At 46.7% G+C, this 24,131-nt stretch overlaps 1 protein-coding gene across 16 annotated transcripts in view; it reads left to right on the top strand.

The window, feature by feature from the left end:
* Positions 1-542: 542 nt before the first annotated feature.
* Positions 543-24,131, top strand: part of LOC149337546 (uncharacterized) — an 85,313-nt gene continuing 61,724 nt past the window's right edge. For 2 of the 16 annotated variants that reach the window (XM_089553461.1, XM_089553450.1), the window contains exons 1-4: positions 543-971; positions 2,147-2,171; positions 14,075-14,108; positions 17,012-17,157. In XM_089553461.1, the coding sequence (XP_089409587.1) occupies positions 17,013-17,157 (145 nt within the window). In that variant the 5' untranslated portion in view covers positions 543-971; positions 2,147-2,171; positions 14,075-14,108; position 17,012. Of the gene's footprint in view, positions 972-2,089; positions 2,295-9,020; positions 17,158-24,131 lie in introns of those variants that run through there. The other 14 variants (XM_089553449.1, XM_089553451.1, XM_089553455.1 and 11 more) reach the window with 14 other exon arrangements.

The following is a 24,131-nucleotide window of genomic DNA, read 5'->3' as shown; positions in this document are numbered from 1 at the left end:
GCAAAGTGGTGCGGAAAACGCTTTCGCCTCTACGCACTTTAGACAGTTTCGAACGCGCTGCATATACATTCTTGTCAGGCCTGCGTCTCGTCATGTCCGCGTACGCTTCTGCATCATTCTGCATTTCATGCTTACCCTACTCTCGGTTACGGGGGAGGCACAGATTTTTCTTCCACTTCTTTCGCAAGCAAAAAGGCTGCAGTACGGTTTTTCGTTGCAAGCTTTCTCGCTTGTCCATAAATCCGCCACTGAGCTGGCGGATGTCAGGGTGAAAATTGTGAAGCGTGTGTGCGCAGCGCCGGGTCTGCGATATTCCTTTACAAAATGGCCGCAGGGCTGTGCAAAGTCTGTCGTCTGCTTACCGTTCTTCGCCTGAGGACAAGAGGTTTTGGCATTAAAAGTAAAATTCTTTTCATATTGATATTGTTTTTGTTACTATTCTTTTCCTAGGCGCTTGCGCGTCAAAACGCGCAAACGTACGGCTACAGTACGTACGGTACCAATTGTGAATGGACGCATCGCAAACGGCACCAGGTGTCAAGATGGCTGCGCCCACATCGTTGTTCTGTTTCCTGGGAGGATGTTTACAGTTTTTCAGCCAGCACAATTTTCAGCGTTCATGCGCGGTGTCCTATCGCTGAATCAGTGAGAAGTGCGCGGGTTACGCCCAAATCGTGTTCTTCATGGAGTCGAAGGGCCGCTACTGAGTGCCGTTTTTGTGTACTCTGCGTGCTTCCGGCTGCGAGCCACCGTGGTTTTTTGATTCCGTGTGGGTCGCGGAGCGTCGCCGCCTGCTGACTGAATTCAAGAGACATCGAGTTCACGGAGCGTCGCTGCTGTCCTCCTGTTTTGTATTGTTCTTCGCCGCAACGGCAGCCGACCAGTGTGGCCGGAGAACCCCCTCGCACGAGTTTCTATCGCCGTATATTGTGATCTCGTCACCTGCTTGCGATGTCGTGCCATGAAAATTGGGCAATTTCCTCACTGGCGTCCCAGAACCCTCCTCGCAGCGCCGCCTCTCCTCCTCCGCTCTTTTCTCCCTTCTCCTCTTTTTTTCTTTCACGGCTGTTGCGCTCTTCGGTCTATTCCTCCGGCAAGTCTGCCTCCGCGCACCGCCGCCGCGAATCTGCGCGTCTTCTGGACCTGGTCAGCGCGCCTCTCAATGTAGGTGGTGGTGGAAACGGTTATTGCCAATGATGTAAATCGTAGGGGGCGCCTGGTTTGCCGCAAAAGTTTACATGATTACGAGCATTGGTCTGGGTATCGGACATGCAGCAGTATTGGGTATTGAGCAGTCCGGGTTTGTAGTTGTCGCCAATGTGCAGCCTGCGCTATGGTGAGGGACGGAGCGGGGGGTGCGTTTTCCCTTCTTTTGTCTCGGTAATACGAGAGAATATCACGGAAGGAGACCAGGTAGTGCATTCCCTGCTCACGACAGTATGAGGCATTAAAGGCTTTCGCCTTAATAAAGCGATTCTGCTCGTATTGTCTTTCACAGCTGTTCTGCTCCTGGCGAGCTTCTAGGGCGGCCGGCTCGCGATTTTCGCGTTGCCCTTCGAGCCATTTGTGTGGCCGGCACGTTCCTCGCGCAAAGAAGGCGACTGCGCACGTACTTAAAATGGCGTTAAAGGGCGATTCACACGATTGTCCGTTCGCCCGCGGCCCGCGCACTACCTGGTCTCCTTCCGTGATATTCTCTCGTATTACCGAGACAAAAGAAGGGAATACGCACCTCCCGCTCCGTCCCTCACCATAGCGCAGGCTGCACATTGGCGACAACTACAAACCCGGACTGCTCAATACCAAATACTGCTGCATGCCCGATACCCAGACCAATGCTCGTAATCATGCGAACTTTTGCGGCAAACCAGGCGCCCCCTACGATTTACATCATTGGCAATAAACGTTTCCACCACCACCTACGTGTTCATGCGTCAGCACATTGAGAGGCGCGCTGACCAGGCCGCGGTTCAGAAGACGCGCAGATTCGCGGCGGCGGTGCGCGGAGGCAGACTCGCCGGAGGAATAGAGCGAAGAGCGCAACAGCCGTGAAAGAAAAAAAGAGGAGAAGGGAGAAAAGAGCGGAGGAGGAGAGGCGGCGCTGCGAGGAGGGTTCTGGGACGCCAGTGAGGAAATTGCCAAATTGTGTGGCGGCTGCTGTTCTTGCCAAGGTTGGTGAGCTTGCATGTGATCTTACACTGCCGGACCGTGGCTGTGAGTGCCGCCTCTTGGTGTGCGTACAAATCGTGCTGCGTGAGATATACAGCGGTGAGCTGTCCAGGATCGTGACGTTTGTAGGTTGAATTGTGTTTGTCTGCATGAACGTTCCCTTAATGCAACGTGCCGAATGGAGGTTTGCTTACTTCCTGCAACTGCATGAAGCACAGCCCAGCTAGCGGAGGAATCAACCTTGAATAGAACACGCAGCGATTTTACGACATCTGTCAGCGCACATCAAGGATCATCCGCGCTGTGCAGAAACCACATGTAGGCAGCGCGGCTGGGTCACGCCGGACGCATCTGTATACGGAGCACCGTGCGTCAGCCATAATACAGAATGTTGTCTCGTTTTCGTCGTGACCCCAGCCGCCATCGCCGCAGTGGGGAGTCAATAGTGTTACGTTGTGGTGACTGCTGTCCGACGAACAGGGAAACAGTGAGAATGGCTCAACTCTTTATTTGGGCTGACTTGCGCCTGCAAAGAACTGAACCACTTGGCGGCGGCGTAGCTACAAGCGTGTTCGGTGGTCGTCGAACAGAATGCCGGCCGCTCTCGGCCATGCTCCTTTTTAAAGCTGATAGCGAACTTTCGATGATAAAGCTTGGAAAGTTACTAGAACACCCTGGAACAATGAAGAAACGGCTCCGCCTGGATGCGAGCAGTCGCGATTAATCTAGGCGCGTCTTGCATCACAAACAAAGGGATAAAGCGGCGTGCTGGCAGCTTTGAAGCATGAACAAACAAACACTACAAAGATTCGCGGCAATAGCTGTCGAACAATTGCAGTGCTCTCTATGCCATACAGGTGATTTTTGAAAAGAGATGGAATGGGGGTGCTGCCTTATTGGACATTGGGCAGTGGCCGTACAGGAAAAAGAGTTGGAAGATTAAGCTGCCCCTACGCTCACTCCAGAGCTCAAAAAACCGTTTGCTCTGAATGTCGTGAAAACGTCTGAGCACCAACTTTCCTTGGCAATGCAGGTAAAGAGCAGAGTGGGTGAGGGAACAAACGCGGACTGACATCCTAGTTGAAATCAAGAGGATGAAGTGGGCTTGGGCAGGGCATGTAATGTGAAGGCAAGAGAAGCGCTGGTCCTTACGGGTACCCGAGTAGATTCCAAGAGAAAGCATACGTAGCAGGGGGCGGCAGAAAGCTAGATGGGCGGATGAGATTAAGAAATTTGCGGGAACATGGTGGCCGTGGCTGGCGAAGGACAGGGTTAATTGGAGAGACACGGGAGAGGCCTTTGCACTGCAGTGGTCATATTGAGGCTGCTGCTGATGAAAATGCACGCAAAGGGGCTTGGAAGAAGCTGCACGGGCAAGCTTGAAATACCCACCTCCCCAGGTTAGACATGCCAGTAATGGTAAACATACAAAGGTTCCTTGCGGGCAGAGACTTATCAACAATGCATATTATTTGCAGAGTAGAACTGTAAAAAATTTTTCACTGCACACAGAAACAAAAAGTGCATTGAAATAAATAGGAAATTATACACAGGGAAATTATAGGAACAGTTACTTAAAAAAGGCTCCGGATAGCCATCTGTCTAAAAACAAGCTTGTTTATTCGCACAAAACCACACACTAGGTGCAGACATAAAATTATTTACAGGACATGATTCTTCTAAGTTGTTTTAATGATAATCATGATGCATCAGCATTTTGTGCTTCAAGTTCATTCAAGATATACTTTGTAACCCGAAGTTTTTTCTGCACTTAGGAGCATTCCAGAGTTCAGGTATCGCCTTCGCTAGATTGCTGCATTGTGTGTGAAATTAGCAAGTACTTAGGTTGTTGATTTTTTACGACTTCTTTTGCATACTTCTCCGTTTCACATCATATAACTGAATGCATTAACTGAATACTATAACTTAATACATAGTTCCTGTATACTGAAATAATTATTACTTGAAGTTGCTCTGTTGCACAGATTCACTTACAAACTCACTCTCCCAGTTCACTCGGTATTACTTAGTCAGTCATCTCTGTTTTTTCTTGAGTTTTCTGTTTCCAGCTCACACACGCTGAAAACACACACATGGACATGCAGGTCGCTTTAAAAAAGGGACCCTGAAATGATTTCAATGGGCATATCCTGATGCAGCAGGTCTGTAGAGGTGGTCTTTGTAGGTATTTGATTAAAATTTGAGAGCTCTGCGTGGACCCAATAATTTAGTGTAATGTGGAAACTCGCACAGTTAGCGTGGACGGGCACAGTCCTTGTCCCAGCGGTGCCGCTCAGCAGGCCAGCGTTCGCAAGCGCAAAACCCGAACTTTGTCGGCTTCGCCTATCTTCTTCCTCGCCTTCGTCGGCGCTTGCTGCTGGGGCATCGAACTCCAACTCTCTTCCTTACAATACCCCCGGGGTGAAGAGGCGCCATCCTGGCGGCCTAAGGGCACGAGACGATGGCTGGGTCGTAGTAGGGCTTCAGGCGGTCTAAGTGCACAATTTCACGACCGCGGCGGCGATGGTCAGACGAAGGCGTGATGGGCTCGACCAGATAATTAACTGGGGAGACCTGCTGAATAACGCGATAGGGGCCCTGGTATTTGCTCAGCAGTTTTGTAGACTGGCCGGGGCTGGAGGAGGGCACCCACAGCCAAACGAAGGATTCAGGCAGATATGACGGCGGCAGACCGGAAGAAGCGGCGCGGGCGCTTTGCTGACGGTGCTGATCGTGAGAAGTAAAGGAACGGGCGAGTTGACGGCATTCTTCGGCATGCGCAGCGGCTTGAGAGACGGTTGTAAAGTCGGACGAATCGGGGCGGTAAGGGAGTATGGTGTCCATGATGGAGGAAGGCTCGCGTCCGTAGAGAAGAAAATACGGGGAAGAACCAGTAGTGGCTTGCATTGCAGAGTTGTAAGCATATGTAACGAAAGGTAGAACGCGGTCCCAGTCGGAGTGATCGGTAGAAACGTACTTGGCCATCATGTCGCCGAGGGTCCGGTTAAAGCGTTCGGTCATGCCGTTCGTCTGTGGATGGTACGAAGACGTCGTGCAATGAACGATATGACACTCGCGAAGAAGGGCTTCCACTACGCCGGACAAGAAGACGCGACCCCGATCGCTGAGCAATTCCTGAGGCGCACCGTGACGAAGAATGATATTCTGTAGTATGAAACCGGCTACGTCAGAGGCCGTCGCAGCTGGCAACGGGGCAGTTTCCGCATAGCGCGTGAGATGATCAATGGCGACGATGATCCAGCGGTTCCCGGCGGCAGTGCTGGGAAGAGGGCCATAAAGGTCGATTCCAACACGGTCGAATGGTCGGGCCGGACACGGTAACGGTTGCAGAGGAGCAGGTGAGTGCGGTGGTGGGTTTTTGCGGCGCTGACATTCCAGACAAGAGCGTATGTACTGGCGGACAAAACGGTACATACCCCGCCAATAATACCGAAGACGCAGGCGGGTAAAAGTTTTCAGCACACCGGCATGAGCACATTGCGGGTCGTCGTGATAACTGGCACAAATGGCGGAGCGAAGATGCCTGGGGATCACGAGCAGCCATTTGCGACCGTCGGGGAGGTGATTCCGACGGTACAGCAGCTGGTCACGCACGACAAAGTGATGAGCTTGACGACGGAGCGCTCGAGAAGGGAGACGGGCTGATCGGTTGTCTAAGAAATCCAGAAGAGAAGTAATCCAAGGATCCTTGCGCTGCTCAGAAGCCATATCAATAGTGTCAAGAGAAGGTGTGAGGCCGGAAATAGATGGCGGGTCAGGCTCAGAGGTCACAGGGGAGCGCGAGAGAGCGTCGGCGTCGGAGTGTTTACGACCGGAACGATAAATGACCCGAATGTCGTAATCTTGTAAACGCAGAGCCCAACGAGCGAGGCGGCCAGATGGATCCTTGAGTGACGACAGCCAGCAAAGGGCATGGTGATCTGTAATGACATCGAACGGGCGCCCATATAAGTAAGGACGAAATTTTGCGATCGCCCAAATAATCGCCAAACATTCTTTTTCTGTGACAGAATAGTTAGTCTCCGCTTTTGTGAGCGCACGGCTGGCGTAGGCAACGACGTACTCATTGAAACCAGGTTTTCGCTGAGCTAGAACGGCACCGAGACCAATGCCACTGGCGTCCGTGTGGAGTTCTGTAGGCGCGGAAGGGTCGAAATGGCGCAAGATCGGAGGAGAGGTGAGAAGCTGGCGCAGCGTTGCAAAAGCTTCGTCGCATGCAGGGGACCAAGCCGACAAGTCTTGGCTACCAGCGAGAAGTTGCGTCAGCGGGGCGGTAACGGCAGCAAAATTCTTGACGAACCGGCGAAAGTAAGAACAAAGGCCAAGAAAGCTTCTGAGTTCTTTCAGGGATGTGGGCTTCGGGAAATCAGCAACTGCGCGGAGCTTGGCAGGGTCCAGGAGTACACCATCCTTGGACACGACGTGGCCTAGGATAGTCAGCTGTCGAGCGCCGAAGCGACACTTTTTCAAGTTCAGCTGCAGGCCAGCGTCACTGAGGCAGCGAAGAACACTCTCCAGGCGAAGAAGGTGAGACGGAAAATTCTGGGAGAAGATGACAACATCGTCCAAGTAGCAGAGGCATGTCTGCCATTTAAGCCCATGGAGGATGTTGTCCATCATACGCTCAAAAGTGGCAGGCGCGTTGCACAGACCGAAGGGCATCACATTAAATTCATACAGCCCATCAGGCGTGATGAAAGCTGTTTTCGGGCGATCGACGTCGGCCATCGGCACCTGCCAGTACCCAGAGCGCAGATCCAACGAAGAAAAGTACTCCGCTCCCTGCAGGCAATCCAGCGCGTCATCTATACGAGGGAGGCAGGGGGTAGACGTCCTTCCGAGTAATTTTGTTTAGCCGGCGGTAGTCTACGCAGAATCGAATGGAGCCGTCTTTTTTCTTGACGAGCACGACTGGAGAAGCCCACGGACTGTGAGAGGGCTGGATCACGCCGCGGTTCAGCATGTCGGTCACCTGTTCATCAATGATGCGGCGCTCGGCGGAGGAGACGCGATAGGGGCGTTGGCGCAAGGGTCCATGGGTGCCAGTGTCGATATGGTGGCGAACCGCGGTTGCACGACCCAACGGTACTTGAGGAGAGTCAAAGGATGCGCGGAAGCGCTGCAGCAAAGCGATCAGCTGGGCGCGTTGGTGACGTGGAAGAGCGGCGTCGACAGAATGGGAAAACATATCCGGGGAGGACGGGGCGGCGACGTCGGCGGGAGGGGTGAGGGCGTTGATGTCATGGGTGTCAGGGTCATCAAGGACAGGAGAAGCGTCGTCGAGATCGATGACATCAACCGTGCCGAGCGATTCTCCCCGATGTAAAGTGGTGGGGAAAGGCAACGGGTTCGCGACGTACAGAGCGCCACAACCACCAGAAAGGGTGAGCACGGCATGAGGGAGCAAAACAGACTTGCGGTGCGCACAAAGAGGAGAGGGTGAATAAAGAACAGTATCGTCAGAGAGGGCAGCACAAGTCAGCGGCACAAGAACAGAAGAGAAAGCTGGCAAGTCGACGTCGTCAGCGACGAGAATAGGCGCGGCGGTAACGGGAGGCGTCCACAAGAGCATCACACAGCGGCGACAAATCAATTTGAGCACGTGCGCAGTCAATGATGGCGCGATGCGCGGACAGAAAGTCCCACCCGAGGATGATGTCATGAGAGGAGCGGGCGAGAACGAAGAACTCAATGGTGTAGGAGAGACCTTGAATGACGAGGCGGGCAGTGCACGCTGCGAGAGGGCGAATGGGGTCAGCGCTGGCGGTCCGAAGCGAAAGGTCAGAAAGCGGCGTCATCACTTTTTTTAATTTGCGGCACAAGTTGCGACTAATGATGGACACGGCAGCACCAGTGTCAATAAGCGCGTCAACAGGAAGGCCTTCAACGATCACTTCAATAACGTTCATACCCCGCACCTCCACCAAGTGTAATGTGGAAACTCGCACAGTTAGCGTGGACGGGCACAGTCCTTGTCCCAGCGGTGCCGCTCAGCAGGCCAGCGTTCGCAAGCGCAAAACCCGAACTTCGTCGGCTTCGCCTATCTTCTTCCTCGCCTTCGTCGGCGCTAGCTGCTGGGGCATCGAACTCCAGCTCTCTTCCTTACATTAGAAATAATTTTTAAAAATCGCTGCTCAGAGCAGCTCGCAACCGATTAGGGCGACACACCTCACCGCACGTCCCCTTCCCCGATGACGTCCGTGGGCAGGAAAACCAGCCTTCCAGGTCGCTCCGTCTGCCCACTGACGTCATCGGGGAAGGGGACGCGCGGTGAGGTGTGTCGCCCTAATCGGTTGCGAGCTGCTCTGAGCAGCGATTTTTAAAAATTATTCCTAAATTATTGGGTCCACGCAGAGCTCTCAAATTTGAATCAAATACCCACAAAGACCACCTCTATAGACCTGTAGAATGTGACCACCGAAATCATTTCAGGGTCTCCTTAAACTTTTTTTGCTGTGCCTGCGTGGGCCGTATCATTGTATTTTGAAACCAAGCCTGGCTGCCAAATGCTCATTCCAGCAATATCTTTGCCTCTCCGGCATTGAACCAAATAGCTCCTGCCACACCTTGGAAAAAATGAGAGTCGATGCCTCACATTGGAAGAAGAGTGCAACAAAGTAGGAGAATGTTTGCTTACACATCAAGAGGCTCTGGCAGTGCGCAGCTGATATAATGAGATGTGTAACATGTAACTGCCTCTCTTTGTCCTACTGCTCGTCCGTTTCTCATAATTCGGGCATAAAACTCCACTGGCGATGCCCAGAACTCTTGTGTTGCCTGTCTTCTCACTTATGTCATTTTATGAAAGTATTTCCTTCTTCCTTATGCAGAGAGCAAGCACCATTTTTGGAGGGACCAGTTGTCTTGAAAATCCGTGACAGGCAAGCTTAGAAGCCTAGTTGCATTTGAAGAAGTATCTCAGCTGTGGCACTATAACATTGAAAGCATTTAGTTCTGTTCAGAGTGTTCCTTAAGGAATAACAAGTACTACAATGATAGTTTTAATTAAAAGAAAGCAATTAATGGGAGCCAGCGACTGTGTCCAGCTGCCTGGGGAGACGAATTTCAGCTGGGTAGCTTTGGCAGCATTGCCATGAAAAGTCATCTAGTGTGCTGGCTAGTTTCTGTTAGTCCCCACCAATTCATTTTTACCTATTTGCGTACAAGTGCCCTCCTGTTGCCGATCTTTTGACGCAAAGCTTGTGAGTGTTGTGTTTGTGGGCACAAAAGCACCCCGCGTTTTCACCGTTTTATCGCACAACAAGCAGCTGTACTTTTTTTCTTTATTTTGCATACAAAAAAAGTAATTAGAATTGTTTGCACCAGAAGGCTAGTGTTGAGTCAAATATGGGCTGTGGTACATGAGCAAGCAGACGCAGAACAGCTATAGAACTTGGACCTCTGCCTCTCAATTCTCATTTCCTTGACCTCTAATGCCTCCAACACAGGTGCCTTTTCACACCTGCAACTATGTTTATAAACTGTAACACATGCAGATGTGTGGTACCCATGCTTTGAGTAGTGCGACACTGTATTTTGGCTGGGAGTGCCAGTCTTTCTGCACAGGCAAAGCAATCTTGAGTGCATTTGTTTTTGTTTTTTTCAAGCTGCTAAGAGCAGCATTAAAGGGAAACTGCATATGTTTTAGAGGTCAACGAGCTTAAAAGGGTTGAATGCATGAAACTTGCAGGTAAAGCATGCGAAGTCTTTTTGGGCTGGCGCTTGAAGTATTGAAGTAATAGCCAATTAAAATCTGGACGCCCTTCAAGCTTCTCCGCAGTGCACAGCGCCAAGTGGGGGGCGCATGATGACGTCATCGAAGGTATCAGTACATTTCTATTGCATAAACGCCCGCTTTGAAGAAAAAAAACCAACGCCACTGAAGAAAGCAAAGTCTGCTGAACGTTGTTTTGCAGCATCCAACAAGGCACGGCAGGGTGTGGCTGATGACAGCAGTAATTTGAAGTCATACCTTCCGTGATGTCATACTGAACTTCCCTGCACTCCTCCAGTGCATTGAGGAGAAGCGTAAAATTCAGTCATCGATTATGTCACTGTTTTAAACGCTAGTGCAAAAAAAATTGGCGTGTTTTAGCTACAGCCTATATAAATTTCAATCGTTGAATATCGTGAAATTCTCAAAAAAGTGGTGCAGTTGCCCTTGAAGGTGGTTTGTTTGCTGCCTAGTGCAGGTACACAGAAATTTGCGTAACTGAAGAAAGGTTGCATAACAACTGCATTCTGAGATTTCTATGTGCATTAATGGCATGTGGTTCAATTCTAGCGTGCATCAATGGACAGTTTTTTTTTTTGCCTCCTTGCAGCATTTGGTGCCTTTCATGCACCAAGATTGTACACCAAATTGTGCTACATCATGGTTTAAACACAGGCGAGACGCCCTTGGACAACTGTCACCGGACCACACACCCCTCTTGACAAAAGCCCAAGGGAGGGCATTGCTGTCGATATACAAGCAGCTTACAGATGACAAGCTGCTGGCTCGTTGCGTCTGAGTCAAGACGCAACATTCTGCATAATCTCTGAACAGGAAAGTTTGGTTGCTGTGTCATTAAACGAGGTTTGCGTCTCGGACCGGTGTGGAAACGGCCACAGCCCGTGCAGTGTTGTGGTTCAACAGGGAACACACAAGCTTTGGACAGGTCCTGGAAGAGCTTGGCATTCTTCCATCCGAGGAACTCCTGGGGCTCAGTGACTCCAGTGACAAGATGCGCATTCAAAAGATGTCTGCATGGCAGACTGCTAAGGCACAGACTCACCTCCACAGCATGGAGAAGAAGGCTCGCTCCATCCTGTCTCCCTTGTCTTATTGTGTCGTCTTTGTGTGCGCAAAAAAGAATTCTGAGAAGGCTCGAATGGAAGACGCTGCTCGCAAGGACCACGAGGGACTAACCTATGGTGCTGTGGGGCATTCTAGTGATGGGGAATGATTCGAAATGACCAGCGCGAAAACAGACAGAGACAAGAGAAGAAACACTGACGACAGGACGGGATGATTGCTGTGCAACCCGTGAGCCTCCGTGCCAAATTTTGTACAATTTCGGTGGCATTTTATTGAGTGCAGAACTTTAAAACTTTGAAATGCATTTTTCTCCTTTTACAGTCTTGAGCAAATTTTCAAGTTTGCACACAGGTTTTTTTCTTCTTCTATTTGTAGTGTCACAATGAAACTTGGCACACATATTCTTTAGAATGTGTAGCTTGCAGATGTATATTCAGAATTTCAGTATCTCTAATATTAGTTTATAGGGGTTTGATACAACAGTAATGAGCCCCCAGAACCAAAGGATAATATAATCGTAATTTTTTTTTACCATACTAGGAACTTTCATGAGCAAATTTTTGCTTGTTATCTGCATTCTTCAGTTAGTAAGCTACAAAAATAAGCTATTGTTCTTCATTCCCAGTGAAAATTTTCTGTGGGAAAGCATGTGCACAAAGGGCCTTTGTTTCATTATTGTTTAAAAGCACAGAGCAAAAGGTATGTGTGCTACAAGTAAACTAATTAGTGTTCTAAAAAATGCAGGAAACAAAGTGTAATCACACAAAATTTTATTGTTCTGGGTGGCTTATTGAAAAATTTTTTTCGAGTAACATCTCCCCTTAACGTTCTCTGAGGCATGCGTGCTCATGCCCCGCTAATATGGACACCTGTGCTTTTTTTTCTAAATCTCTCCGCTCTGCTAGTAGTTCGTTGTAGTAAATTGTGATAGAATCAGCGGTAGTTCGTTTGTGAGAAAAACGCATGGCAATGAAAGTCTGCTTTGTTCATGCATACATAGATGATGAGATTTGACACGGTCCCTGAGCTTGAATTGCCGCGGCAGCCATGGGAAACCTAATAGCAGTTTTTGTTCGAATAAAAAACCAATTTTCCAATTTTTTCATACGAGACCAATCACAGTTAGCAGAAAATGTCTTTCACTTAAAGGAGTATAGACAACAAATTCTTGGTTGCACGTTTTCTTCTGTGTATTGATGTGTGAGATGTTAATGTGCATGGATCAATGTGTAGTATTTGCTTGCAAATGCTAGGTAATGTACACTTCAATTTCTTCACTCACCTGTCTTGGTTTTGGTTTAAACAGCCGAGTGACGTCTGTGACACCAAAGGTAGGGTAGGTCACATGAAGCATGAAGAAAGCTGCAACATAATCACTTCATAACAAAAAAAAGGAAAACATGCAACCAAAATTGGGTGTCTATAATCCTTTAATGGATTTCCTTTTTTCTCACGTTTTTGTTCCGTTGAAAACCGCATTTCGACCCAAGCAGTCCTGTTTTCTTAGTAGTTACAGTGTAACACCATTTTGTTATTACATGCAATATTTCTGTCCTCACAGGTATTTTGTGTCATGACTTGCTGGCATTGAAATCAACTGTCGAGTGCTTTGTGCAGACATTTTGAGAAGCAGGAATGTGTGCATTTAATTGATGCTGTGCATGAGTTGGTTAGAGGAAAAAAAATAGACAGTCACTTGTGTTTTAATAATCTGTTGTCATTGAGGTCCCTCTAACTATTGTGTTGGTGGCATATATTAGTGCTGTTTGTGCTTAACTTTCTTATTTTACTATGAAGATAGACGCAAGTCTCTTGAAGTTGGTTACAAACTTGTTGTCGGGCGTGGTAGAAAAACCAGCTGCAGTTAGACGAGTACAAAAAAAGGTGCAACAGGCCTGTTTCTGCACTGTCTGGTACTTTTTGCAGTCATGCATATGGTATGCATAGTTATGTGTAGTCATGCATATCATGGGAAGAGCTTAGGTATAGGTTAAAGGACAACAGTTTAGAGATCTCCGGTTGGCTAATGACATTTCCTTGCTAAGTAACACAAGGGACAGATTGCTTAATTGAGGTCCTAGACAGGCAAAGCAAAGTGGTTGATGGGTCGAAAAATTAATATGAGGAAATCTAAAAATGGTCAGTGGTCTCTGAAGGGAACAACAGTTTGCGATAGGCAGCGAAGCACTGGAAGTGCTAACAGAATACATCTACTTAATGCAGGTAGTAACCACTGCTTTGGATTACTAAAGTGAAATAACTAGAAGACTGTGAAAGGAGGGTCGTGCACTTTGCGGGTACTCTCGGATCATGAATGGCAGCATGCTAGTATCCCTCAATAAGAAAGTATATAACAGTGATGTCTTACTAGGACTCTCTTACGGAGTGAAAACTTGGAGGCTAACGAAAAACGTTTAAATTAAGTTGAGAACAGCGTATGCAGCGAGCTATGGAAAGGAAAGTTAAAGGTGTAGGGTCAAGATACTGAAGATGACCTCTTTGTTGAAGCCAAGTAGAAAGAGGCATGGGCAGGGCATGTAATGCAAAGGCAAGATAACTGATGGCTCGTTAAGGTAACTGTGTGTATACCAAGAGAGGGCAAGCATAGTAAGGTGTATCAGAGGGTCAGGTGGTTGGATGAGATTAGGCTGAGATGGCCGCAGCTGGCGAAGGACAGGGTTAATTGGAGAGACATGGGAGAGGCCTTTGCCCCGCAGTGGGCGTAGTCAGGCTGATTATAGCGATGATAATTTAGATTTGCACGATAATCCTGTCCAGTTGTTATCTAGATTGTTTGGTAAATGTCATATCAGTGGAGAGGTGTCAGCTGACATTTGATATTAACTCAAGGTGGCCGTTAATAGAGAGGCAGAGGATTGCGCGTGCACGTAGTTAGCCGATGCAGATGTTTAGGAACAGGAGTCACACAAAAGTATGCTATGTGGTGTTACGTGGCTTACTGCTTATGCAGAGTGTACAAAGGGGCTACTTGCTGTTTCGTTGCTCACGGAGGGCACTTTTGCCAGTATGATGATATTATATGCATTGCAGCACCTTAACATCAATCTACTCGTTGTGTTTCAGGCATTGGCGGATGACTTGCTGCAAGCTACCACAGGTGCCAAGCCAAGACCTGCGGTTATTGTTTACTGGTGTCCAGGCAGCATCAACTTCGCACATTAGCACACATAATATTTTGGTCAGCTCCTGACCTCATGATGAATAGAGCGATAGATAAAATGAAAAAATCTTAGTGTTTCTTTTAGTACGATATTTTCGTGATGTTTTACGGCACAATTTCACATTCTTTCATTGAACAGTGCCTGTGTGCACTATATTATGCAGTTGCTGTGAGGTTTCCTATAGTTGTAGCTGCAGGTGGTTTTAAGAACTCCTGCAGTGACTTTCTGAGAAAAGTTTTAAGCTCAGCTTCGAATTCTCTTTACAGGACAAATGCATTGCATGCTGTATTGAAGTTGTTTCTTGCAGAAACTTCACCAAAATTGCTGGGCTTATTTATTGAAAATTCTTGTCACATGTAACACTGCGATGCTTGGGCAACTTTAAATGTGCTGTTTATCTTGGTGACGCAATTGTGCTCAAAATTCTGTGCTAGTTTCTGCTTGTAGTCAAGAATTTTTCTTTTGCACTAGTTGCTATTGTGTGCCTTCTCTGAAATATCCTTGGGGGAAAGTCAAAGAGTCCATCTGGTTGTTTCCTGTGTGAGGTGCTTAGAGTACGAGGCTACGTTGATTAACAAACAAAAATAAACTTTTGCAGATTGATGCTCAATATGTTTGTTAACACTCAGTTACGCACATGGGACAGGTAAGAAAACACCGCACGCGCTCTGTTGTCCCAGTTTGACATAAAATGGCAAGACTGCTCAGTAGTAAGCCAGTACAACTGAGAAAATTCTATGTTACACACAACTCTGGTTGGTTAAACTTCGTGAAGATTTCGTAATATGTTAATCCTGAGCATGTGAAAAATAACTGACAGAACGGTAGTGAAACACCACAACCACAGATGCACATAGAAAAGAAAGGATGTAGCACAGTGCTGACTAACAACTGACATTTAATGGCATGCCTCACATGTAAATACACACAAGCGTATCCAAAAAATCAGAGAAACAAAGGAAAGCATAACAGACCATGACATAACAACGCATCCTGAACATCATGAAAATAAAGCAAAAACCATCTTAAGAAGCAGGTATCAAAAACTGATATTTTTTTTTTATTTCCGCTTCTTAACACTCTTTTTTCCTTACCTGCGCAATGTTCAGTGTCTGTGGGTTTGTCATGCTTTGTTGTGGTTTAGTTCCTTTGTTTTTATGGTTTTTTGGATTTGCTTGCGTGTATTGATATGTCGAGTGTGCCAGTAAATGTCATTTGTTAGTGAGCATGCTTTCTTCTCTTTTGTGTGCGTGTGCAGCTGTGTTGTTTCACCATTTTATAAAACAAACTTGCATGACAGTTCGTGCTGTCACTGGTAGAGTTTTGTGAAAAAAATGCTTTGTTGCAAAGGTTCTTTTTTTTCATGCATGTTTTCGTTAGGAACAACTTTCACTGTTAAATATATTTTTTAACATTTACATCGCTGTTGTGCCTTTCTTCTCACTCTTGGCATAGAAATTGCACTTCGTGTTCTCTTCCCAGTCTCTCAAGGGTGGGTTGTAGTGTCATTGTGAAATGAGCAAGCTGACAGGCGTTGCATGTGTGTCTCGGCCTCATTTGATCTGATGCTTTCCTGATGTTCCGTTTGCTTTCCGTTTGATCTGATGTTTGATCTGGTGTGTTTTGAATGTAACACACTGTAAAACAGAAGGAGAAAGTAGGTTGTGCTTTGTGAGGACTTCTCTTGGAGTAACACTGTATTTTTTCGAGTCATCTACCAGAGCCATGCCCAAGCGGTAATACTTTATCGACCATTTTTGAAACGGAATTGGAGCTATCCCAATGGGCACTGAATGTCCCCTGGACATCCTGAAGACATGCTGGATGTCCCCAGGACATCCAAGGGAGGTTAAATGCCCGTTAAGTAGTAGTAATGGTCGACTAGATTTCTAAACCCCGAGTGCTTTCCATCGTGGGTATTGCTTCAAAAGCACTCCATTACCGTTATCCTGTTGTGACATTGAGAACTCTGTGTACGTTTATCAGAATTGTGCTGCGTTCAGTGTTTCTATTCTCCTTGAATAGTGCTGTTAAAAGTACAGTGCATTTTTTTGTAATGTTTTGAAGAGACCACTGCCCTGATTGAAAGCATTTAAGAAAGAAAAGCAGGCATGCATAGAATCAAGCATCTGGGTAGTCACACAAGAAATTTGTGTTGTCACACTTACAGGACCCTATAATATGTTTATATATCAAGCAGCACAAAAGACACATACAAGTATGCGTGTTAAAATGGAAGTGACAAGGCAGTCTGAGTACACTGTGCAAAGACAGTCATGCAGTGATGGCCTCATTGGCCCGTAAACTGTTATGTTTGATTCATTCGGGCAAATTTTTTTAGATAGAAAAAAAATTGAGTTCAGCGCACTGACCTTGAAATAATCTATAATTGTGTAGATTTATCTGAAAAGAAATTACCATTGGTTCTATTATTATGAGCTCTTGAAAGAAGGACACTGGTGTAGTGACATGCACGGGTTTTCATGGTATTTTTGTCTGCGTTTTTTTGTGTCACTCTTTTGTTACTGAATCGAGTGTACTCGGTTGCAAAGCTTTAGGCTTGCTCCGCTAGCCCAGTGGGTTCTGACGGAGTTCTCACTTCAGTTTGCAGAGAGCAAAGCACGCTGTTGTAGTTCAGCTACAATCCTTCACATAGCCATGCAGTTGATGGTATGCAGGTCAAAGGCAGTTGAGTAACAGAGTCTAGGGAGTGTGTATCGAGAAGGCTTCGTATGGGTAAAGCACGAAACCTCGGCATTGCTAATATGGTCATTCACTTTCCTTTTATGCTAATTGGCACATGTGTGCTTAATGCTGGCCGATAATTGTTCCACTGCAGAATGGGACGAACTGAAAGTGTTGGATGCCTTGCCGAGTCTGGAGTGTTCCAGCGAGCAGCATTTGGAGGCCCCTCACCTGTTGGGCAGAGATGCAGAGGGGACGCTGGAAGTGCATGGAGCCTCCCCTGTACAGGCTGGACAGAAGGTGAGCACTGGCACCTATAGCTGAAGTGTGGCGCTATTGGCCTAGGACTGTAATGCCTGGTCATATGGCAAAGCCTTGCTTCTGTCTCTTTTATAGCGGCAAGTGATGTGGCAGAATATATAGTGGAACTGTGCTGAGATTCGATGCGAGGGGTTTTCAAATGTGATTCCTTGTAATGCTTTTGAGGGGTTCCCCAAGGCACATAGAATCTATCTATCTGTGCTCAAAAGAACCACCTTTCCTTTTGCCCTCTTTATTTCGAGACTGATCCCCCTGCAATTGCTCAGAGCAGCCCGTTTCACTATGCAACTGGTCATTATGAATTGTACTTTGACATTTTCTAAAGGAATGTGCATCTACACACTCTCTCTTGATTGAATGTCAGGCAGAAAGGGACAGCAGCTAAGCTAACATATGCGGTTTTCCTCAGTACTGTTTGGGGTTCCTTGGGGTCAAATTATTCAGAATTGCTGCCCTGTGCTATGGGCAGCATGCGAAAGCCCCCTCTGTAATGCGAAAGCCCTGAGGGTAAAATAAATGAAATGAAAAGACTCTTAAAAGATTGCGGTCAGTTGGCGAAATGCATTCATAGCGTGTTTGTCAGATACCACCACAAAATTACGTGGTAGAGGAGGTTTCAACCTTACGACTTATGCTAAAGACCTCTGCTAGGCTGCGAGAGGTGATAAAAATGGTAGGGCTTTAACGTAGTTCAGCCAAGTAGATGTGCAAAAGCATGTGCTTAGCCTGGTTAGCTAATGGTTTTGCTTTGCTGGGTCATCGGCATGTCTGGCGATGATCTTCTTGTGCCACAGACGGAAGTTGATGAAGACGACGATATGCAGTGCACAGTGTAAGAGTGTGTTGCAGTTTAACACGAGGCGTGATCGACTGTAGCAGTGGCACAGTGCTCTCTTGCAAGCGCTGTCGTGCACACGACAAGTTGAGATTCTTGCTTCGGCTACAGTGCAGTTAACCTATAACGATATCGGAAAATCCAGAAAAAATTATCGTTATAACCGATCATCAGTATATCTGGACTGCCGTAAAAACAGCTGCCAAACATACCTTTGTAGCTCCTGACTCAAGTTTTACACTTGTGCTGAAGAACAGTAATTGCAGAACATACGATTTGAGAAACAACGCGTTCATTTGTCACGTTTAACAAGCACCTCAAGTGTTAGGTGCGCTAAAGTAATTTGAGATGGGCACTTGCTTGCGTGGCAGTTGCAGTTTCACTACTGCAGTGTGCATTGCATCCAGCTGCTGTGCATACAGTGGCGATAACCCTTTCGCGTGCATAAAGTCGATGAGTGATTCGATCTTACACAGCGCACTTTGCGTGGTCATCGGTGTCGAAGGTGGGCCAGTGTCAATTTCATCATCGCTCGCGATACTCGTGATGCTCGCTCTCCGTGGCTTTCGTAATCGACAAGCATGGGAAAAATGGCGGCAGGCATGACGAACTCGTGTATACAAAATCTTGGCCCCTTCTTGACATCGTTCAAGGGAACTTTGCACTGCGAATGTCACACTCAGTATGGAAAATGATGTCCAGAAAGCAAAATTCTGATCGTTGTATCTGGTATTCGGCAACGAACATGTTGTTATATATGTTTTTTTTTTTCCATAGCCTCAGTGCATAAGTTGATACTCTTAAGTCAACTTATCATTATAACCAATATATTGCTATATGTGGTATCGTTATAAGTGAACTGCACTGTAATACAGAGTGGGCCTCCAGTAGCGGTCGCTTGACCTCCTTTTGGGAGGTGAGGAGAGGGACCTTTAAAGAAAGAGTGCAGTCGCAGTCATGAAGAATCATGACATGAAAGGCCCATCGTGACATGCAGAGTGTCATGAAAGGCCCAGGAAAATGGTTCCTGGGCCTTTGTCAAGCCATATGCATGGCTCTATGAAATCTTCTGGGGCTGTGCAGTAGCTCTGCAGCTATTGCATCTTCCTGCCATCAGTCGGCCGCGTACACTACTGGCTGAAACTTTTCCTCTTTGGACTTTTTCACCTCTTGTAATCAAGCAGTTCCTACCGGGTGTCACTGCGAAGAACGGCATGCCACAGACTGCACTGCTACAAGCTGCTGTGAACTACTTAGCTGAGAACTATTTGCAAGACACACACATATCTTCACTGATGGCTCAACTTCTCATGACTGCTCATCATGCGACCTTTATGTGCCCTCATGAGGCCAAATGCTTTCCTGGTGCCTGCATCGTAGGACGTCCACCACCACAGCAGAGCTATACGGAATAAAAGAAGCTGTCTCCTATATCCTGCGCCATAACCGGGATGCTGGGTAATCTTCACAGACTCGAAGCGAGCGGTACAAACCTTGCCAAACCTACTGAAGAGAACAAATCGCCAGCTAGTTTCTCATGACATTGGATACTGCACCACTTGGCTGTTGCTGAAGGACGCCGTGTAATTTTTCAGTGGATTCCAGCTCACTGCGGCATCCTGGCCAACGAGAGAGCAGACGGAGTGGCCCGTAAAAGTCTACAGTGCCGTAACTACAAGTGCGTCTTCTTCACAAAATCAGCTGCATCCCAACTCGCCAGACGGTATACCCAGAATGCAAAGAACCGCCTCTGGAACTGTCCAAGTCATCATTACCCCTTTCTCCATTCCATCGACCCACAGCTCAAATCAAGACTACCACTTGGGCTTACCAAGTCATCTAGAAACAATTTATCATCGCCTTCGTCTTAACGTTGCGTTTACAAACAGTCTACGATACCGTTTCAAGCAAGCAGATAGTTCATAGTGTGACAACTGTTGATCAATTGAGGCTGTGCTTCATATTCTCTTCACATGTCCAGCGTACGCGAACAGTCGTGCACCCTATGAGCAACGCGTGCAGTCCGGGACCCGAGTGCCTTTCACAGTGGACTCTATATTAGGTGCTTTAGGCTGCTACAGACAGCAGCGACGTGCAATGATATTCTTATTTGCCTATTTACAGGCTATTGGTGTTTTGAACAAACTCTAAATTGCCGAACACTCGATCAGCCCGCTGTACATGCTCAGAACTTGGCTTCGGTCTCACCCACAGATACCATGAATTATTGCGTTGCAACCTTCTTCAATGACCGCACTCTTTTCTACCACTCTTCTTCCATTTTTACTCCCCTGTTCACTTTCCTGCACAGAGTAGCATGTCAGCGAATATTCACGCCAGCTAAAATATGTTTTTCATTAGAGAGCTCTCTTCTCTCTCTCTCAGGAAACGTGTTTTCTTGTGTTGATTCTAAATGTGCCATTTAGTTTCATATAATACTAGTGCTTTTATATTTATGTAATCTACGATGTAACTTCTCATCAAGAGCTTTGAAGAAATTTTTCTGCGAGGGGCTTGCTAAAATGCATGCCATTGCTTTTTCGTGACATCAAGAAATCCAGTAAATGTAAAGTAATCATCCTGCGCATCGTAGAATTTGGGTTAACCGCCTCAACACCTCAATAGTCTCGAACCCTTTTGAAACATTTGGCATCTACCATCATACCAGGGAAGTCTGGTTCCCCCTTGTGCGGCAAGCAAAGTGATAAGGCAGCATGCTGGCCACTTTAAACAAAGGGAATGAAAAAACGAACATCACAAAGCTTCTCTGCATAAGTGCAGGTAAACAGTGCACACTCAGTCAGGGACAAGGGTGTGCCTCAAACATTTGCATGAGATCCACCTTTCCTTTGTTCCTGCTTGCACCAAAAACATTAAGACAGAAAGCTAGCAGAGCGGGTCAGGGAAGAAACTGCGAGTTAATAACGTCCTAGTTTAAATGAAGAAGACGAAATGGGCACAGGGCAGGGCATATAATGTGAAGACAAGATAACCGGTCGTTCCTTAAAGGACTATAGACACCTATTTTATTTCCATGACTTCTTCTCTGTTATGATCCATAAGACATTGGAATACATGGATCACTGCTAAGTAATCCATAATTAACTGTCTTGTCGCATGCTGTTTTGGTTTAAAAACCTAACGATAGCTATGATGTGTAAGGTGCGTTTAGGTCGCGTGATGCATAAAAGAAACGGCAATATAACTGCTGATAGTTTGCAGTTGTTCCAGGTTTTGAAGCAGGCTGGATAAAGCATTGTAGTGAGCGAAAATTGCATATCAGTGATTATATATTGCAGCTTTTTCTTGCCTCACCTGGTCTAAACACTTCTTACATGTCGCAGTCATTGCTTTGGTTCATGAAACTGAGACACCATCGGAGAGGAAGGTAAGATAGGGTACTCTAAGATAAGGGAAGGAGGCAAGGAAATTTGTGGGGCCAGGGCGGTCACATCTGGCACAGGACAGGGTTAATTGGAGGGATATGGGAGAAGCCTTTGTTCCGCGATGGGCGTAGCCAGGCTGATGATGGTGATGATGATGATGCAGTATGTGTACGGGCCTTTGCTAATGAGCGCCGTGGTCACCATTGTCCGTACAACCTGTTCCTCAGCATTCCAGCTATTTATTTTTTTATCTAGGATGCTGCGGGCCAAAAAAACCAAGCAGAAGGAGGATTCTGGGTTATCTGTCAAATTAGGGACATGACTTGGCTGGCGTCATCCATTTGTTATGCATGCATTGTGAATGAGAGACTGCTAGCGCCACCTGGCATTCATTACAGTCTCCTGACAGGAAGGTAGATACTTACTGTTGTTCATGATTTTTTTTTTCTGCGCCCAAGTTTGGAGAAGTTTCGCACGTCCAGTGAGATGCCATGCTTTGGTTATGAAATTTGCTTGATGTTATTATGTGTCCCGTAATCAACACTGAACACTTCACCCATCCTTCGTCACACCCGCAGCCCTCTCAGCTGAAGCCCTGATTAGGCACATGCGATCTCATCAATTTCAAATCCAAGGACATAAATTGTGGTCTTTCCGGCTTCCATTGCTGTGCTGATCTTAGAGAGGTCCTGGCATACTGTCATGCAGTTTGAGAGCTAATGATCATGTAATAAACAGGCTGGCATGAGCCTGAAGTGGCCATTGTTGCCTCTTGGTATTATTTCCTCCTGGTGCTGGTTATAACTTGAGCACGTCCATACAGCTGATGATATCCGATGGTGTCACTAGGGGGTGCAGACCACACCGGGTGTGAGGAAATTGGACGATAACAGGTGGGCAGCTAAGGTATTTAAATATTTATACAGAAAGAGCGTTGACTCACAGTGGTGGAAGAGAACTAGAAAACTAACCAGTAAGTATGCCGGTCATGGGGACGGAGAAAGAAAGAGCATTAAACGACAGGTTAAAAATGCGGAAGTTAAAAATTGGATGAATTCAATGGAAAAGAAACGTAGTGCAGAACTATATCGATACTGGAAAAGGCAGATCAGGGAAGAATTCTTCTATGATAACTCAAGAGGCAGTTCCCTACTTTTTGAAGCTAGGTCAGGGTGTCTTAGAATGCGCAGCTACAAAAAGAAATTTAACGAAGAAGATGACACATGTGCAGTGTGTGGTATATCTGTGGAAACAATTGAACACCTCATAATCAAATGTGATGGTATCCATCCGGATGTCGATGCAGGCGCAGTCACTCTTTCTGAGGCCCTAGGGTTTAGAGATAACAATGGTCATGTAAATAAATCTGCCGTGGAGGTTAGCAAAAAGCTATTGGAAGATTGGTGGCTGAAAAGCAGAGATTTAACATAAGGTTAGAAGTGTAGGAAACCGTAGTGAAAGAAGATGGCGGATCTTAATGAGAACTGCCAACACAGTAAACAAAAAAATAATAAATAAAGAAAAGCTGAGCATGGTGGCAATTGCCACCACCCCGTTTCAAAGGGGGCGCTCCTATCCATCCATCCATCCATCCAATGCATTTGCGGGGGGGGGGGGGGGGGGGGGGGGGGGGGGTGGAGCATTGATCTCGGTGGTGGTGCTGAGAGCGCACTCTTCATCGAAATGCCAATAGTGGGATACAACCTAAATAAACAGTCGGTAACACTGGATAATGGTCCGCGGTGTCCTGTACTGCCCTGCTAGCCGATCATAATAGTAAACAATTCATCTTTTTAATGTTTGACTTTACTGAGCAAGCGAGGTATCAAAATTCTTGAGATTGTAAATTTTTTTTTGGTTAGCTTCTTGTTTAGGTAGCCAGAAAAGTTTTAACAATGGAGTACATTTTTGTCGTGGAGGAATTGTATGTGGTGGTCCTGAATGTGGGTGAAGCTTCACTGCAGACTTATGTTGTATACAACTATCTAGGCTGTGGAGAAATCCCTGAGAGATGGTCATTGACCCGACAAGAGGGCACGCATTCGGCAGCATTGGACGAAGTCAAGTCCATAGCTCAGTGGGATCTTATTTTGTCGCCAAACTCCTTGGCTAGACTTCCAATTATTCCTGACGATATGGCTCTCTGGGGCATCATGAAAGAAGGTGCAGGCTTGACATCTAGCATGGAATTGCCTAGGTTCTCAGACTGTGCACTATTATCTGCTGAAAGCAAAAGGGGAAAATGCTTTGACTTTGAAGTGATCAGCAGCTTTGCAGTCCTCTAGGTCGAAGAAAAAATTTTGATTTGCGGTTTTTGTTCTCCAGACATCCTGTGCATCAATGTCCGTTTTTAGAACAAAATGTTTTAAAAATGGTCAAAGAATTGAGCAAAGCAGTGTGCTTTCTAATGTGTTCACCAGGTGCCTCTTCATTTTGTACACCAGTTCCTGACCAGGATTTTTCGAAATTATGTACCTGAATACAAAAACACACCTCTCAGAGGAACTTGAATGCAATACTTCTCAGTGTAATCCTGTTGACTACAAACGCACTTATTTGACTTCATCTCCAGTGATGGATGCCCTCACAATAGAAGGAGGCTTTTCGCTGCTGCAGGAGCCCTGTCATCGCTTCTTTCACTGCGTTAGCGTCAATTCAATGCCCACACAAAAAATTTCTTCAGGTTGCAAAGGAGGAAGTAGTCACCAGGAACATGGTTTGAATTGTAGGGT

Source organism: Amblyomma mixtum, chromosome 7, assembly GCF_055824585.1.
Source record: "Amblyomma mixtum isolate Tamu chromosome 7, ASM5582458v1, whole genome shotgun sequence".
Classification (NCBI taxonomy): domain Eukaryota; kingdom Metazoa; phylum Arthropoda; class Arachnida; order Ixodida; family Ixodidae; genus Amblyomma; species Amblyomma mixtum.
This window is presented reverse-complemented; position numbering and strand designations above follow the sequence as displayed.